This window comes from Quercus robur, chromosome 3 (assembly GCF_932294415.1).
Source record: "Quercus robur chromosome 3, dhQueRobu3.1, whole genome shotgun sequence".
NCBI classification, from domain to species: domain Eukaryota; kingdom Viridiplantae; phylum Streptophyta; class Magnoliopsida; order Fagales; family Fagaceae; genus Quercus; species Quercus robur.
Genome location: NC_065536.1, coordinates 67741498 through 67754983, shown reverse-complemented (window position 1 = coordinate 67754983; position 13486 = coordinate 67741498). Strand labels below are relative to the sequence as shown.

The 13486-nt window shown below is 29.7% G+C and overlaps 1 protein-coding gene across 1 annotated transcript; it reads right to left on the bottom strand.

Annotated features, from left to right (window-relative positions):
* Window positions 1-2215: 2215 nt before the first annotated feature.
* LOC126719991 (cytochrome P450 85A1-like) lies at window positions 2216-9105 on the bottom strand (the record flags this gene model as incomplete). The annotated part of the gene is made up of 9 exons (XM_050422481.1): window positions 2216-2346; window positions 2415-2539; window positions 2610-2716; window positions 4722-4800; window positions 5173-5259; window positions 5353-5598; window positions 5856-6005; window positions 6565-6886; window positions 8918-9105. Coding segments are annotated over 9 exons (1392 nt in total), but the record flags the coding sequence as incomplete, so codon positions are not given.
* Between the last annotated feature and the right edge of the window lie 4381 nt (window positions 9106-13486).

The following is a 13486-nucleotide window of genomic DNA, read 5'->3' as shown; positions in this document are numbered from 1 at the left end:
TTTACAAACTGCTGATATGGTGAGTAATTATTGGTAAATGAAAAAGTGATATTATTGGCAGGCCTAGATGAAAACCAATAAGGTAAAAATATTATAAAATAGTTTGTGGTTGTAGAATTACTTTTTTTTTTTTTTTTGGTTCACACAAGGGAGATTGAACAAAATTCTAACATAAAAACACACCATAAACTCTACTAAAAAACCATGGTAGTTGGAAGGATGGGAGAAGTATTACTAATTAATTGTTATGTTTTAATGAGATAAATACATATATTATCATGTATTAATTATCTTGCTAAACTAATTATATTATATTATATTATATATTTATTAATTATTACGGTAAAAGTTAGGTATAACACCTTAGGTGTGCAATGCATTAGGTTTCCATTTTTTTTTTTTTGAGAAGATAATATTATTTGTGTCTTATTGGTTAATTCAACAAAGTGTTTGAATTAAATTGGAAAACTTTTTTATTTTTTATTTTTTAGAGAGTTTTGACCTATAGCGTCCGCTCTTGATAATAATTCTTTATTATCAGACCAAGACACTAATTGGTTTTTGCTATCGGCAAAGATTGAATTTTAGATCTCTTATTTAGCCATCAGAGACTTTACTAATTGAGTTAACGGGAAAACCTCATGTACTACACCTAAGGTACTATGCTTAACAGCTTAGTTTTACCCTAATTATTAATAATTATCATAATTATCAAATTTAATATTTACACAAGACTTTGTCTATGTGTAAATATATATACTAGATGCTCTTTTTTTTGGTTTAGTGTTATAATGCTTAAAAGTGATATATATATATATATATATATATAATCGTGTGTATTTTTTGTTGAAACCCAATGTGATATTTGAATTTATTGATTAAGATAAGAATTGTTATAAGTAAAAAAAAATTGAGATTTGAACAAAAGAAAAATGATATAATTTAGTGTGAATAGATGGAGATCTATGATAACTATATATAATTTGGATAACAAAAATTTTAAAATGTTTTAAAGAATTAAAAAAAAAAAAAAACCATAGAAATTTCAGTATAAGAATGAATAGTGTTTACTATTTACGTAAGGTAGGTTTTTTTTTTAAGCAATCATTTTGTATTTTTTTAAAAGAAAAGATAATTGAAGTATTTGAATTCAAATAGATAACAAATACATCGTTTTGAAGTATGAACCAACATAGTAACTCTATTTTTTTTCCTTGGCAGCCTCCTAATTCTCTCGGTTGACTCTTCATCTCTTCAATTAAATGAAAAATTAATTGTTTGTCGTTCTTTTTTGTCCATGATAGCTCATTGCTTTCGGATTTATCGCTTCAGCATCAAAGGCTTGCTGCTCCATTCTTTTTTTATTTTATTTTTTTTCCTTTTACTCTAATTTTAATAGAAAATCATCTTTTAATGTATGTTCATGATTATCCATATTGATGTACCCTTATCCCAAAGTATTTGGTTGAAGTATTGATCACTATAAATTGTGGATTTTCTACCATTTGAGTTGTGGTATGATTAATTGCACTTTCGGCTAAAAATTGAATGCTTACGGGTGATTCCTATTGTAAATGCAGGTAGATAATTTTGAATTTCCTTTATATTACATGAAATGGACATCTCCATTAAAAATATTAGAAAGTATCAGTTAAGTTACAAAACTTTTGCCACTTTTTAATTAAATTAAATTCAAATAAAATTACTAAAATATTTATCAATCTTTCAAAGAAAGTAAAGAATAAGTTTAGAAAAGTTAATCAATTTGACTTCTAAAACAAAGACTGCTTTTTTTTTGGGGGGGGGGGGGGGGGGGGAGAACCTAGAATCGGGGAGAAAAAAGAAAGAAAGATGGAGCAAGTATATAACATTGGAAGGGACAATGGCTTCAATGAGAGAGTCCAGTAGGTCTAGTAACAGGTGGGACTTTAATTTTGATCCTCTCTAATTTACATAAAGAAAGTAGATATATAAAAAAAATGGCCTAAATTTTAAAGCTTTGAACTCAAAAATGGCAAAACAAAGGAAATCTTGATTCCCATTAGTATTTAGTACAATGCATAAGGAAGAAAAAACTTATTCCATACATTTTTTGGATAAACTGTTCATATCTTTATGTTCAAAAACTTATTCCATACATTTTTTGGATAAACTGTTCATATCTTTATGTTCAAAAAATTATTCCATACATTTTTTGGATAAACTGTTCATATCTTTATGTTCCTTCTAATATTTCATATATCCTTACTGTATAAACATTAGTGCTTTGATACCCTTACGTGCAGCCCATTTGGTACTTCAACTCTGGGAAATTTTATGATCTCTACTTCTCCAACTTCCTCCCATCTGTAACCAGGACAATTTCTTTAGCAAAAGTTTCACTTTTTCCAAAGAAAACTAAAAATGCAACAAACCTGTATTTAGTAACAAAATAGTGAAGGAATGTAGAAACTTTAACCATGCCCAATTCCTTTCCTGGACACAGCCTGCCTCCAGCTCCAAATAAGAAGCAATAGCTGTGAGACTCCAAGCTCTTATCCTGTATTCCATTTCATTAATAATTACTTTTTAAGAATATAGAAATGAAATGTTTGGCTTAAGTAACTAACCATCCATCTCCAAGGATTGAATGTAAAAGGCTTTGGATAGAGGAGTGGATCATAATTGATATCCCTTGTGAAAACATATATTCTCCATCCTTTTGGAATGAAGAATCCTGAAAATCCAATAGAATGTTATAAACTGGTTAGACAACATTTCCCACAATGATTTGAATGATACTAGGGACATAACATTCTTCACATTTTTTTTCACAATTATTGATATGTTGTGATTAAAGCAACATTACTTTTATATGGATCAATCAATAACACTACTTTTATTTTATATATATATATATGCACACATCATAACATACCATATCAATAATTATGAAAACTAATCGTAGATCCATGCAATACATGGGAATATAAATATCATATAATGAGGCATAATATATAAAAAGTAAAAGTTACTTCAAGTATTGTCTTAAAAAAAATGAATTCCACAAATTTTTTTTTTTTTTTATCTTTTTATCTCTACAAATATATCATTTTATTATTATAACTTTTGTTGTAGTGTATTATTATATTTGCCTAATATACAACTAAACTTTATAAGTTTCAAATTTATTATTGAAAATTTTCATCTCTTAAGAAATAAGGAAATTATCATAATAATAAAAAATTATCACAAAATTACAATGTTATCTTAGCCAAAATTAAAGGAATAAAAAATGGACTTTATCATAATTTATTACTCAAAAAATTGGTAGGCATATATTCAAATTCCTATTTAAAAAAAAAAAAAACTAAATATTAACCAAAACCAAAGTTTAATCAAAGCTATAAAAGGGAAAGAGAAGAATTTATGATGGGAAATTAAAACACACACACACACACACACAATACCAAAACACACATTAAAAAAGAAAAGAAAAAAGAACCATTAACCTTAATGAAAGTTATAAGAAATAACAAAAATCCACCAAGAGAGAGAGAGAGTACTCACAGTTTTGTGTGGAGAAAATCCGAATTGAATTGGGAAAATGATATCAAATTTATACAAAAAAATGGGAAGAAAAAGTGTCAAAACGTACATAAGAAAAATAAAGAAAGTGTAACGGTAAAGTAGAGAATAGTAAAAAGATAAAAAGACAAAAAGGAAGGGGAAAGTTTTGAAAAAGTGTAACTGTAGATGTGAATTAACAAGTAGAAGAATAATTAAAAAAAAAAAAAAAAAAAACTTTTACAAGTATTTTTTTATCTTTTTCTCTCTACAAATATATCATTTGTAGTGTATTATATTTGCCTAATATACAACTAAATTTTATAAGTTTCAAATTTCTCATCTATTAAGAAATAAGAAAATTATCATAATAATAAAAAATCATCACAAAATTACAATGTTATCTTAGCTAAAATTAAAATGAAACTAAAGGAATAAAAAATAGACTTTATAATAATTTATTACTCAAACAATTGGTAGGCATATTCAAATTCCCATTTTTAAAAAAAAAAATTAAGTATTAACCCAAACCAAAATTTAACCAAAGTTATAAAAGGGAAAGAAAAGACTTTTTGATGAGAAATTAAAAAAAAACACACACACACACACATACAATACCAAAACACATATTAAAAAAGAAAATAAAAGAGAACCATCAACCTTAATTAGAGTTATAAGAAATAACAAAAATCCACCAAGAGAGAGAGAGAGAGAGAGAATGCTCACAGTTTTTTGTGGGAAAAATATGGATTGAATTGGGAAAATAATATCAAATTTATGGAAAATAAAATGGGGAGAAGCAAAGTCAAAACAAAAGAAAGAAGAAGGAAGTGTATCAATAAAATAGAGAGTAGTGGGAAAGAGACAAAAAAGAAGGGAAAATATTGGAAGAAATGTAATTGTAAGTGTAAACTAATAGGGAGAAGAAGAGTTTTTTTTTTTTTTTTTTGAGAATAGGGGAAGAAAAGTTTAAATAGAGAAAAGAAAATATAGAAAATAAGTGGATGATGTGACTCAACAGGAGCGTAGCAACTATAAATGTTACATTTAAGTTTTTAGATATATATAGATATAGATAAACATGAAAAATATTGTCAGAAAAAACTTCTTCTTTCAGTTTTACCGCTGCACATTGCAAAGGCTTAAAAATGAAGTTATAAGTTTGTTCAACATACCATTCAATTCCAAATCTTGTGTTGTCTTCCTTAGTACTCCATTAACAACAGTGGCCAACCTTGAGGTTTCGAGGATCACCTATATGAAGAAAATACGAAATATCTTTTTTATTAAAAATTGAAAAAATTAAAAAGACTTTTTTAAATGGGGGTCCTTCTTTTTTCTTCTTTTTTATTTGAATGAAAAGAAGCATATATGTAACATTGTTTGAATCCAATTTGAAGGAATTTTCTACCCATTATGTAGCATTAATTGATGAAATTATATATATATATATATATATATGTATATGTATATGTATGTATGCATTAAATCAAATGACTCATTAAATAAGTTTTGTGACCTATAATACACTTGGATACTTATTTTAATCATCATATAGTGAGTTGAAAGAATTTTCTTCAAGACCAGTTTGGAAGAAAACTCTAATTAAATTTCAATTTTACTTACGGCACGAGTGAAACTCATAGACTTGTAGTCATTCCAGTCAATTGGCTCTTCCGGTTTTTTTCTTTCTCGTATTACTAAATGTTCTTCCTGATTGAGATTCAGCCAAAAAAGAGTTATGAACATTTTCATGATTAAAAAAAAAAAAAGTTATAAACCATAGCTGATTAGTAAAACTCTCACCCTAAGTTCTTGAAGAGCTTTAGGGTGATCATGTAAAAACTTGATGGCCATCATGCTAGTAACGGAGACAGTTTCATAACCGGAATACAGTATTGCAAATATTTGATCAAATATCTGCTCTTCGGATAGATGATATCTTGACTTCTCATTTCCTATAAGCTCGGCAAACATGTCATCATGAGTTTTCCCAGAAGCACTTCTCTTTTCCATAATTTGTTTCAAAAGTTTATGGATCTTCTTCCTTGCCTGTAAAGGAATAATCTCAATTTCACAATGGTCAAAATGTTCCAAAAATATCCACCAATAAGAATATGACATGTGTCCCATCATATGTAATTCACATGACTTACTAGTATTATCTTCCTATTGGTGATCGGAATCTAAGGCTCTAAACTTGTTTAGAGCCAAACTTTGTCTATTCCAATATATATATATATATATATATATATACATGTACATGAAATAGAAATATTATGTGACATGATGCATCTTCAATTACATACCTGTAAACCCTCGTAGTAATTTGTGCCTGGAATGTTGATAGGCAAAGAAAGTGATGCTGTTGCTGCCTTATCAAACTCCGCTTTAAAAGCCTTACAAACTAAATCATATTCAGCTTTTATAATCTGTCTGAAGGCTGCGTAAAAAGCCATCTGCATAAATTTTTTTTTTTTTGAAATGTATGAATTGTTGCCATCATTTTTTATTTTTTTGGGAAAAAAAAAATATATTTTAAATCCTATACTTTTGGCATATATCAATTTTTATCATATAGTTTCAATTCAAATGTAACAAATTAAATACAAGGTTCGGAAATAAACATATTAAACCTCAGCCATATTAAACTTCAAACATGTCATCATTCCAGTTAAAATGGGTTAGAGTTTATATGTGCGTGCGAGTGTATTCCTTTATCTCATTCCTCTTCTCCTATATATGTGTGTGTGTATTTCTCAAATAAAAAAAAAATTTTATATTTTGAAATTTCACAATTTAATTTGTTACCCTCTAAACAATAGGGTTTAATTTATTACTTTCCTAAACTATGAGGTTTAAAAATATATATATACTTCTCCCTAATTTTCTTGTAGCCAAAAGTAGGTTTGATATTTCATACTTGGTTAAAATACGACAAGAACAATGGAACGGGTTTGGACCACTATGGTGAAAACTTGCGTTTCTACTTTCTAGAGATATATTGTGATTATATACCTCAATGGCTTTTTCCTGAATGTCAATGGTTTTGCCATCCCAGTTGTTGATAAAATTTCTCATGAACTTATCAATTTCTGGAAGAAGTTGATCTCGAATTGCTTCAGGACCAATAAGAGTTAGCAATGACCCCCTAATGAATTTGTGAGCAGAACCATGCACAGCAGCAATATTGGTCTTCCCCATTACATCCAGCATGGACTTTGGGTATCCAGGAACAAGTCCTTTTCCTTCATTCATAAGGACATATCTGTTGAGCTCTTGATTCAGAGAGATAACGGTAGGACAACCCAATATGTGGGTCTTGAATACACTTCCAAACCTGTCAACACAAAAATCACAAAATGTATTTTCGTTTTTGTCAAATCGTTATCAACATAAATCTAATTAATTTCCCTTTTTGATGTTTTTTTTTTTTTTTTTTTTTAATTACCTTAGAATTTGACATGAAAGTCATTTTAGTGTTTGGAGTTTGGACTTTTGATTCAAGCAATTATACCTGAGAACATTGTATTAATTTGTGACAAATCAGACCTTTTTTTTTTTAATATTTTCCTTCAAAGATAAATGGATTAATCATGTGATGTGGACATGGTTTCCACAACATCATTAATTATTTGTAATTATTATTATTGTTACTATTATTATTACAACCTTTTAAGTAAAACCTCCGTAAAGTTAGTTATTACACCATTTACATGTACTCCTTCTGTCCCACTTTGTTTGTCCCGTTTGAAAAGTCAAATTTTTTAAAGGAACATCATTTATTGTTTTGTCTACCTTTTAAAAATATATAAGTTTCCAAAACTACCCTTCAATAAATTTATCAAAAAATCGAATTATTATTTTTAGAAAATAAAATAGGGGTATAATAGGAACATTAGTAAATTAATGACTTTTATTTTTAGAAACAGGACAATATTTTGGGACATCCCAAAATGGAATAGAGAACAAACAAAGTGGGACGGAGGGAGTAATATACAAGTACAATGAAGGAAGACGATTTCGTACCGTACCGGCCGGTACTACCAGTATTTTCCGTTCTGATAGGTTGGCCGGTACAGAAATGTAGTGATTTCGTTTCGGATTAAATACAGGTCATACCGGGATCATTTCGGCCGTACCGGGGTAAATATCAGATTCCAGCCGATACTGAACTTGACCCAAAAACGCCATCTAATCTACTGGTTTTCTCCTTTTCACGCCGGATAGGCTCTCTCCAGCTCTTTGCCCTTTACGCCATTGATTTTTCCAGCTTAACACTGGGACGATATTGTTGACTGGAGGTGAATGGTGGCACCATCGATTCGTTGACGTTGTGAAATGGGGCTTAAAGCTTAGAGTAATAGATAGAGAAAGAGAGGCTGAAACTAAAAGCTTTAACTTGAACACAGAGAAAGAGAGAGTGTATTTTGAGATCTGAAAATGTGAAGTGGGAAGTATACAAGCAATAACGTGTGAACATAGAAAAACTTGATAAACTTTGGAAGCCGTGATGACAGGTTGGCTCTTTTTTTTTTTCCTCAATTTTTGTGAGTTCCAACGGCAGAATAGGAAGCTTTTTAAATTTTTATTTTTTGGGTTTACCATTACCACCCACAAGCAGTGTCTCATATCTCATTACCACCCACAAGCTTTTCTAATATTATAATATTTTTGTACTAAAGGTAAACCCGAAACGGTACATCGGTATTGACCGGTATCTGAAATATATCGTACCGATGGTCAGACCGGTACAGCTTCCGGTACAGTATTGACTCCCTTGAGTACAACACGCATTTGTAAAAGTGACAAAAAAATAGTCAAAGTGACATATCTAACACAAAAATTATCTTTTGAAATGGCTTCATAAAGCCACTCTTTCATAGCATGTACACATCTATGAGAAGATGAGAGTTGCTTCATAATTAAGATGCCTCCTCTCCAAGCACACTGTCATATATAAGTCATTTGTGTGTATTTAATGAAATTTGAGACAATTAGATAAATAAGAAATTAATTTTGTGTGTGTGTGTGAGAGAGAGAGAGAGAGAGAGAGAGAGATTTAGGTCAATTTTAGTTTTGGGGACTAAGTATTAATTTTTTTAGATTCAAACTTGAAAAACATATATGTTTATATGTACTATTTAAAAAAAATATATGTATTAAAATTTAGTTTTTTCCTTGACCATGAATTAAGGTCCATTCCTTTTGATATGGAGAAGATCTTAATTTACTATATGCATTGTCGTGGGATTTTTCATTCACTAATAAATCTATGAAAGATGGGGTGACATTCCACTCGTAATTAATAATATTTATAATAAAATCTAGAATAATAATAACAAAAAGAAATTCATCATAAAAAGCTCACTTTGCTCTTTTTTTCTTCATGAAATCCGGTCCATACTTGAGAAAATCTACAGTCTCTCCAAAAATTGGCCACCCCATTGTTCCTGGTGGCAAGCGTTTCCTTCTATATTTTAAGTCACTCCATTTCAGCAGAGCAAAGCTAATACAGAAGGCCAAAATTAGCCCCCAAAACACCAAGACTGTCATTTGAATATTTGATGTTATAGTACCAAACAATCAGGATTTACTTCTTCAATGGTGTGTGTTTTGTGGTCTCTGAACAACTCATACTATTTGAAAATAAAAGGAAAGTATTGCGGTTTAAATAGGCCAAGCCATGCGCCTTTTTTTTTTCCCGTGTATGAGCTATACTTGGCATTCATGTATTCAACTTAGAAAAACTTTTCTAAAGTCTAAACTTAGATGAGTCAGAACTAATTGTGTAACAAAATTAACCTCCAAGCCTTATCCTTAGCAACAACATCATATACAAATACAAAAATTGCATACCTTTTTTTTTCCTCATATTAATACAAAGATATTATTTTCCGAACGAAACCTTCATATATCTCTTCATCTTAACTAGTACAACCAATATTTTCTGTACCAATGTTGAACCAAAATATGTAGGAACCCTATGTTTTGTATTGGTTAAAATATCAAGTGGTACCGGCCAATATCAAGTGCACTAGCTAAATGATGATTATAATTTTTTTTTTTTTAAATTAATAATTGTAGACACTCAATTTTGCACCCATGATTTAATCAAGGAGAATGATTAAAGTGACCATCCAAGTACCCCCAAAATCATGATTGCATTACATGCATTAATTCATTTATTGCATATCATAAAAATAATCTTAGGATTCTAATGGTCGCGAAGGTATGTTCGGTTTCTAAATCGGACCGTCGGATTGAAAGATATCACAAGATCAAATTTGCACGGTCATCATGCATTATGTATAGGTAGAGTCGACCAAGCATGATTAATTTAGATTAATTCTGATTGGTTAAACAATTAAAATTAATTAAATAATTTTGTGATTGGTTGATAATTAGTGTTTAAAATAGGATTGCTTGCATAGGAATAAAGGAGATAATTGGATAACAATAAAATTGTGGATAATCTAAACTTTATCAAGATTTATTTTAGAGTATTTGTTAGGTTCTAAGGATTAAGAACTAATGTATTAGAACTCTAATATGTATTGTTGGCAAACCATGATCGAAACAGGTTTTAGTCTTGTTTAGACTTGCTCAAAGTGTATGCGTTTTATGTAAAGTTGAAATCAAGTTACTGCAGAATTTATTGTGCAATTCTGTCTGGCTCGATTGATCGAGAATTAAACTCGATCGATCGAAACTTGGGCAGAATGTTTTTCTGCAGAATTTTCCAACTCAGTCCAAACTCGTTTGACGTGTAGAGTTTTATGTTTTGTCTTAAGTATAAAAGAAAAAAACCTAGCCACGTTTTGTGGTTGCTCCTTATGCTGTGTGTGTGAATCTTTTGTGAGATTATGAGGTGGTTGCCTTTACACATACTTAGGGTTTCCAAGATTCAAGATTATGTCAAGAACTTGGTGATCGATTCAGTTGCTGCATTAAGAGCTTAAAGATATACAAGCGGGAGTGCTTGTATTGGCTGGAGAATCCAAGAAAGAAGGAGTCTGTGGTCTCGAAACTTGCACATGGTCGTGTTAGTAAGTTTCTACTAGTGGGTAGTAATAGGATGTTAGTGGTCTAAGTCGCTATTGTAAAACTTCGATTCTTTCATAGTGGATTCAAGTTTACTTTGAGGATAGTTAGGTTAAATCCTCCCCAGGTTTTTACCGGTGTGGTTTCCTGGGTCATCATATCTTTGTGTTTTTTATATTCCGCATTTTACATTGATATGATTATATGATTGTGTTAACCTAGATCTGAAATTTGGACTAAGTAATCACTTGGCTAATTTACTAGGTTAATCCGATTGTGTTTTTAAGGGGTCTAAATACGTACAGTATTTATCTACAAGATAATTGTTGCTGAAGATACCTAAATTATCCAGAAAAGAGGTAAAAATCTTAGAATATGGATTGAAAACACATCTAAGTGCAAGGCCTGGTTCAAGAAAACCTAAAAAAGGAGTCCAAAATGCACCTAAGCACAAAAGTGCATTAGGTGTCCAAAAGTACCATTCGACACTTTTGGAGTGCCGAACTACACTTTCAAAGTGCCAAATGGCACCCTTTTGGGCATTGATAAGGCACATTCTTTTCAACTTTTTCGCAGAAAGATGCGTCCCAATTCGCATTCTACTCATCGTTGCTTATTTTTTAAGCATTCCAGTCTCTATAAATAGAGACTAGATCTCAAAAATTTGGGACATTCTTTTACGCTCTAGGAGAGACACATTTTCACACTCTAGGAGAGACACATTTTCACACTCTCAAATTTCTCACCCCTTTTTGGTATTCTCTCTTAGGTTTCAAAGATAATTGCATAAATTTCTTTGAACCCTAAAACATCCTCTCAAGAAGAATAAGTGCTCCATGTAAGAGGTTGTTTCCGATTACCCTTTTCTTTTCTTTATGCTTTTCTTGTAGTAAAGATGCATGTTTATATATATATATATATATATATATATATTGTTTAGTTGTTTCAAGTATCCATAACATGAATTGTTAATTTATATTGTTAAAGCATGTTCTTGATTCTTTTATTATGGTTATGATCTCTTTCTTGATTTCAAAGATCTGCATATGATCAATTCTTTTTCTCAAATAAAAAACGGATTTGCATCTTCCTTAGATGTAGATCTGAATTTTTCTTAAAATAAAAACGAATCTGCGTCTTCCTTAGATGTAGATATGAATTTTTCTTAAAATAAAAACGAATCTACATCTTCCTTGATGCAGATCTGAATTTTTCTTAAGACAAAAAAGGATCTGTATCTTCCTTAGATGTAGATCTAAATTTTTCTTAAATTAAAAACTGATTTGTATCTTCCTTAGATACAGATCTTTTTTTTTTTTTTTAACGTGGCAGATTTTGAAATAAAGAAAAAGATCATGAATGGTTATGTTTGTTGTGTTTGTTTTATTTAATCCATGTAGCATAAATTTGTTTCTTGAATGAAATCCTCTCTATAAAAAAAATCATTTTCTTTAAGTTCTTAAAAATAGATCTGATCTTTTATAAACAAAAAACCATTTTTTTAGTTCTCAAAAAACAGATCTGATATTTTTTAAAACCAAAAGACTTTGTTTTATTAAATAAAAACAGATCTGAATTTTCTCTCTAAAAACCACCTTCTTTTACACAATAAAAACAGATTTGATTTTTTTATAAACCAAATTCTTTTTTTTTTTTTTTTTTTCACTCACAACAACAGATCTGATTTTTTTAACAAAGGAGAGGATGCATTCATAAATAAATTTTTGTGATTTAGTTTATTTCACATGTGCGACATATCATTCATCTCATACATAAAAAAGGGGTACATTGGTCACAAGAGTCTAGAATACTAGACTCTGTTTGGACGGAATGAGTGCCTAATACCTTCCCATTTCATAAACTAACCTCCGAATTTAGTTTATTTGGATAGGTAGACCTAGGTCTTATCTTTGCTTTTATTTTGGGTAGATTGTAACTAGAACAAAAAACATGTACTTATTTTGTAGTTTGTAATTAGGACCCAAAGTCATGTAATTTTCAATTTTTCAAACATGTATTTTTTAATCAATGAAAGGAAACAATTTAGTAATGTATTTTTTATATCTAGTTTTTCTTTTCTTTTTTATATAAAAAATAAATAGCAACTCCACACCACTTACCAAAAAGAGAGGTGTCCTTAAAAGCACTCAAAAATCTCTTTTTTTTTAGAGGCACTTTTCCGGTCTCTCACAATAATGCCATTAAATTTTTTAATATTTTGTTTGAAAGGACGTTATATAAGCCTATTATATTTATAATGAGGAGTTATAGTTTTACAACAACTATAATAATAAAACTTTAGTCCCAAAATTATGAGGCCAACTATAAATCCTTAATAGATACTAGTTAGTGTAGATCATATATTTTCCTTTCCTCAATTCTATTCTATTTGAAGTTATACTTTCTATTACTTTTTTAATATAGATTCTTTTTTATTATTTCTACTAACAAAAATAAATATATAACACAACATTTTTTTTAGAAGAATATTTATATAACAGAACCTTATAATACATATATAACAAATATTTTTTTTCCAGTATGTAAACGGGAATGGTTACCAAAACAAGTTTAAAAATTTGCAAAAAGTTCATTTTTTTTGGGAGAGAAATTTGCTAACACCATTGATAGGATTCTTATTCCTCCTCTACCATTCTTTGGAGTATTAGAGTCGAAGCAACACATGCCACCAATCACAATGGTAAAAAGAAGGTTGGTTCCATTGGTAGAATCTAGCATGGGCAACATCAAATCTTCCTTATATGCATGGTAGAACAAACTGAAAATTTTATGTGGATAATTCCAACATAATAACCTCTCCTTCACTGTAATTCATTTCTTTACGGGAATATTGGCAACATAATGCAATTTTGGGTCTTCCAAGTAAGACATGCTA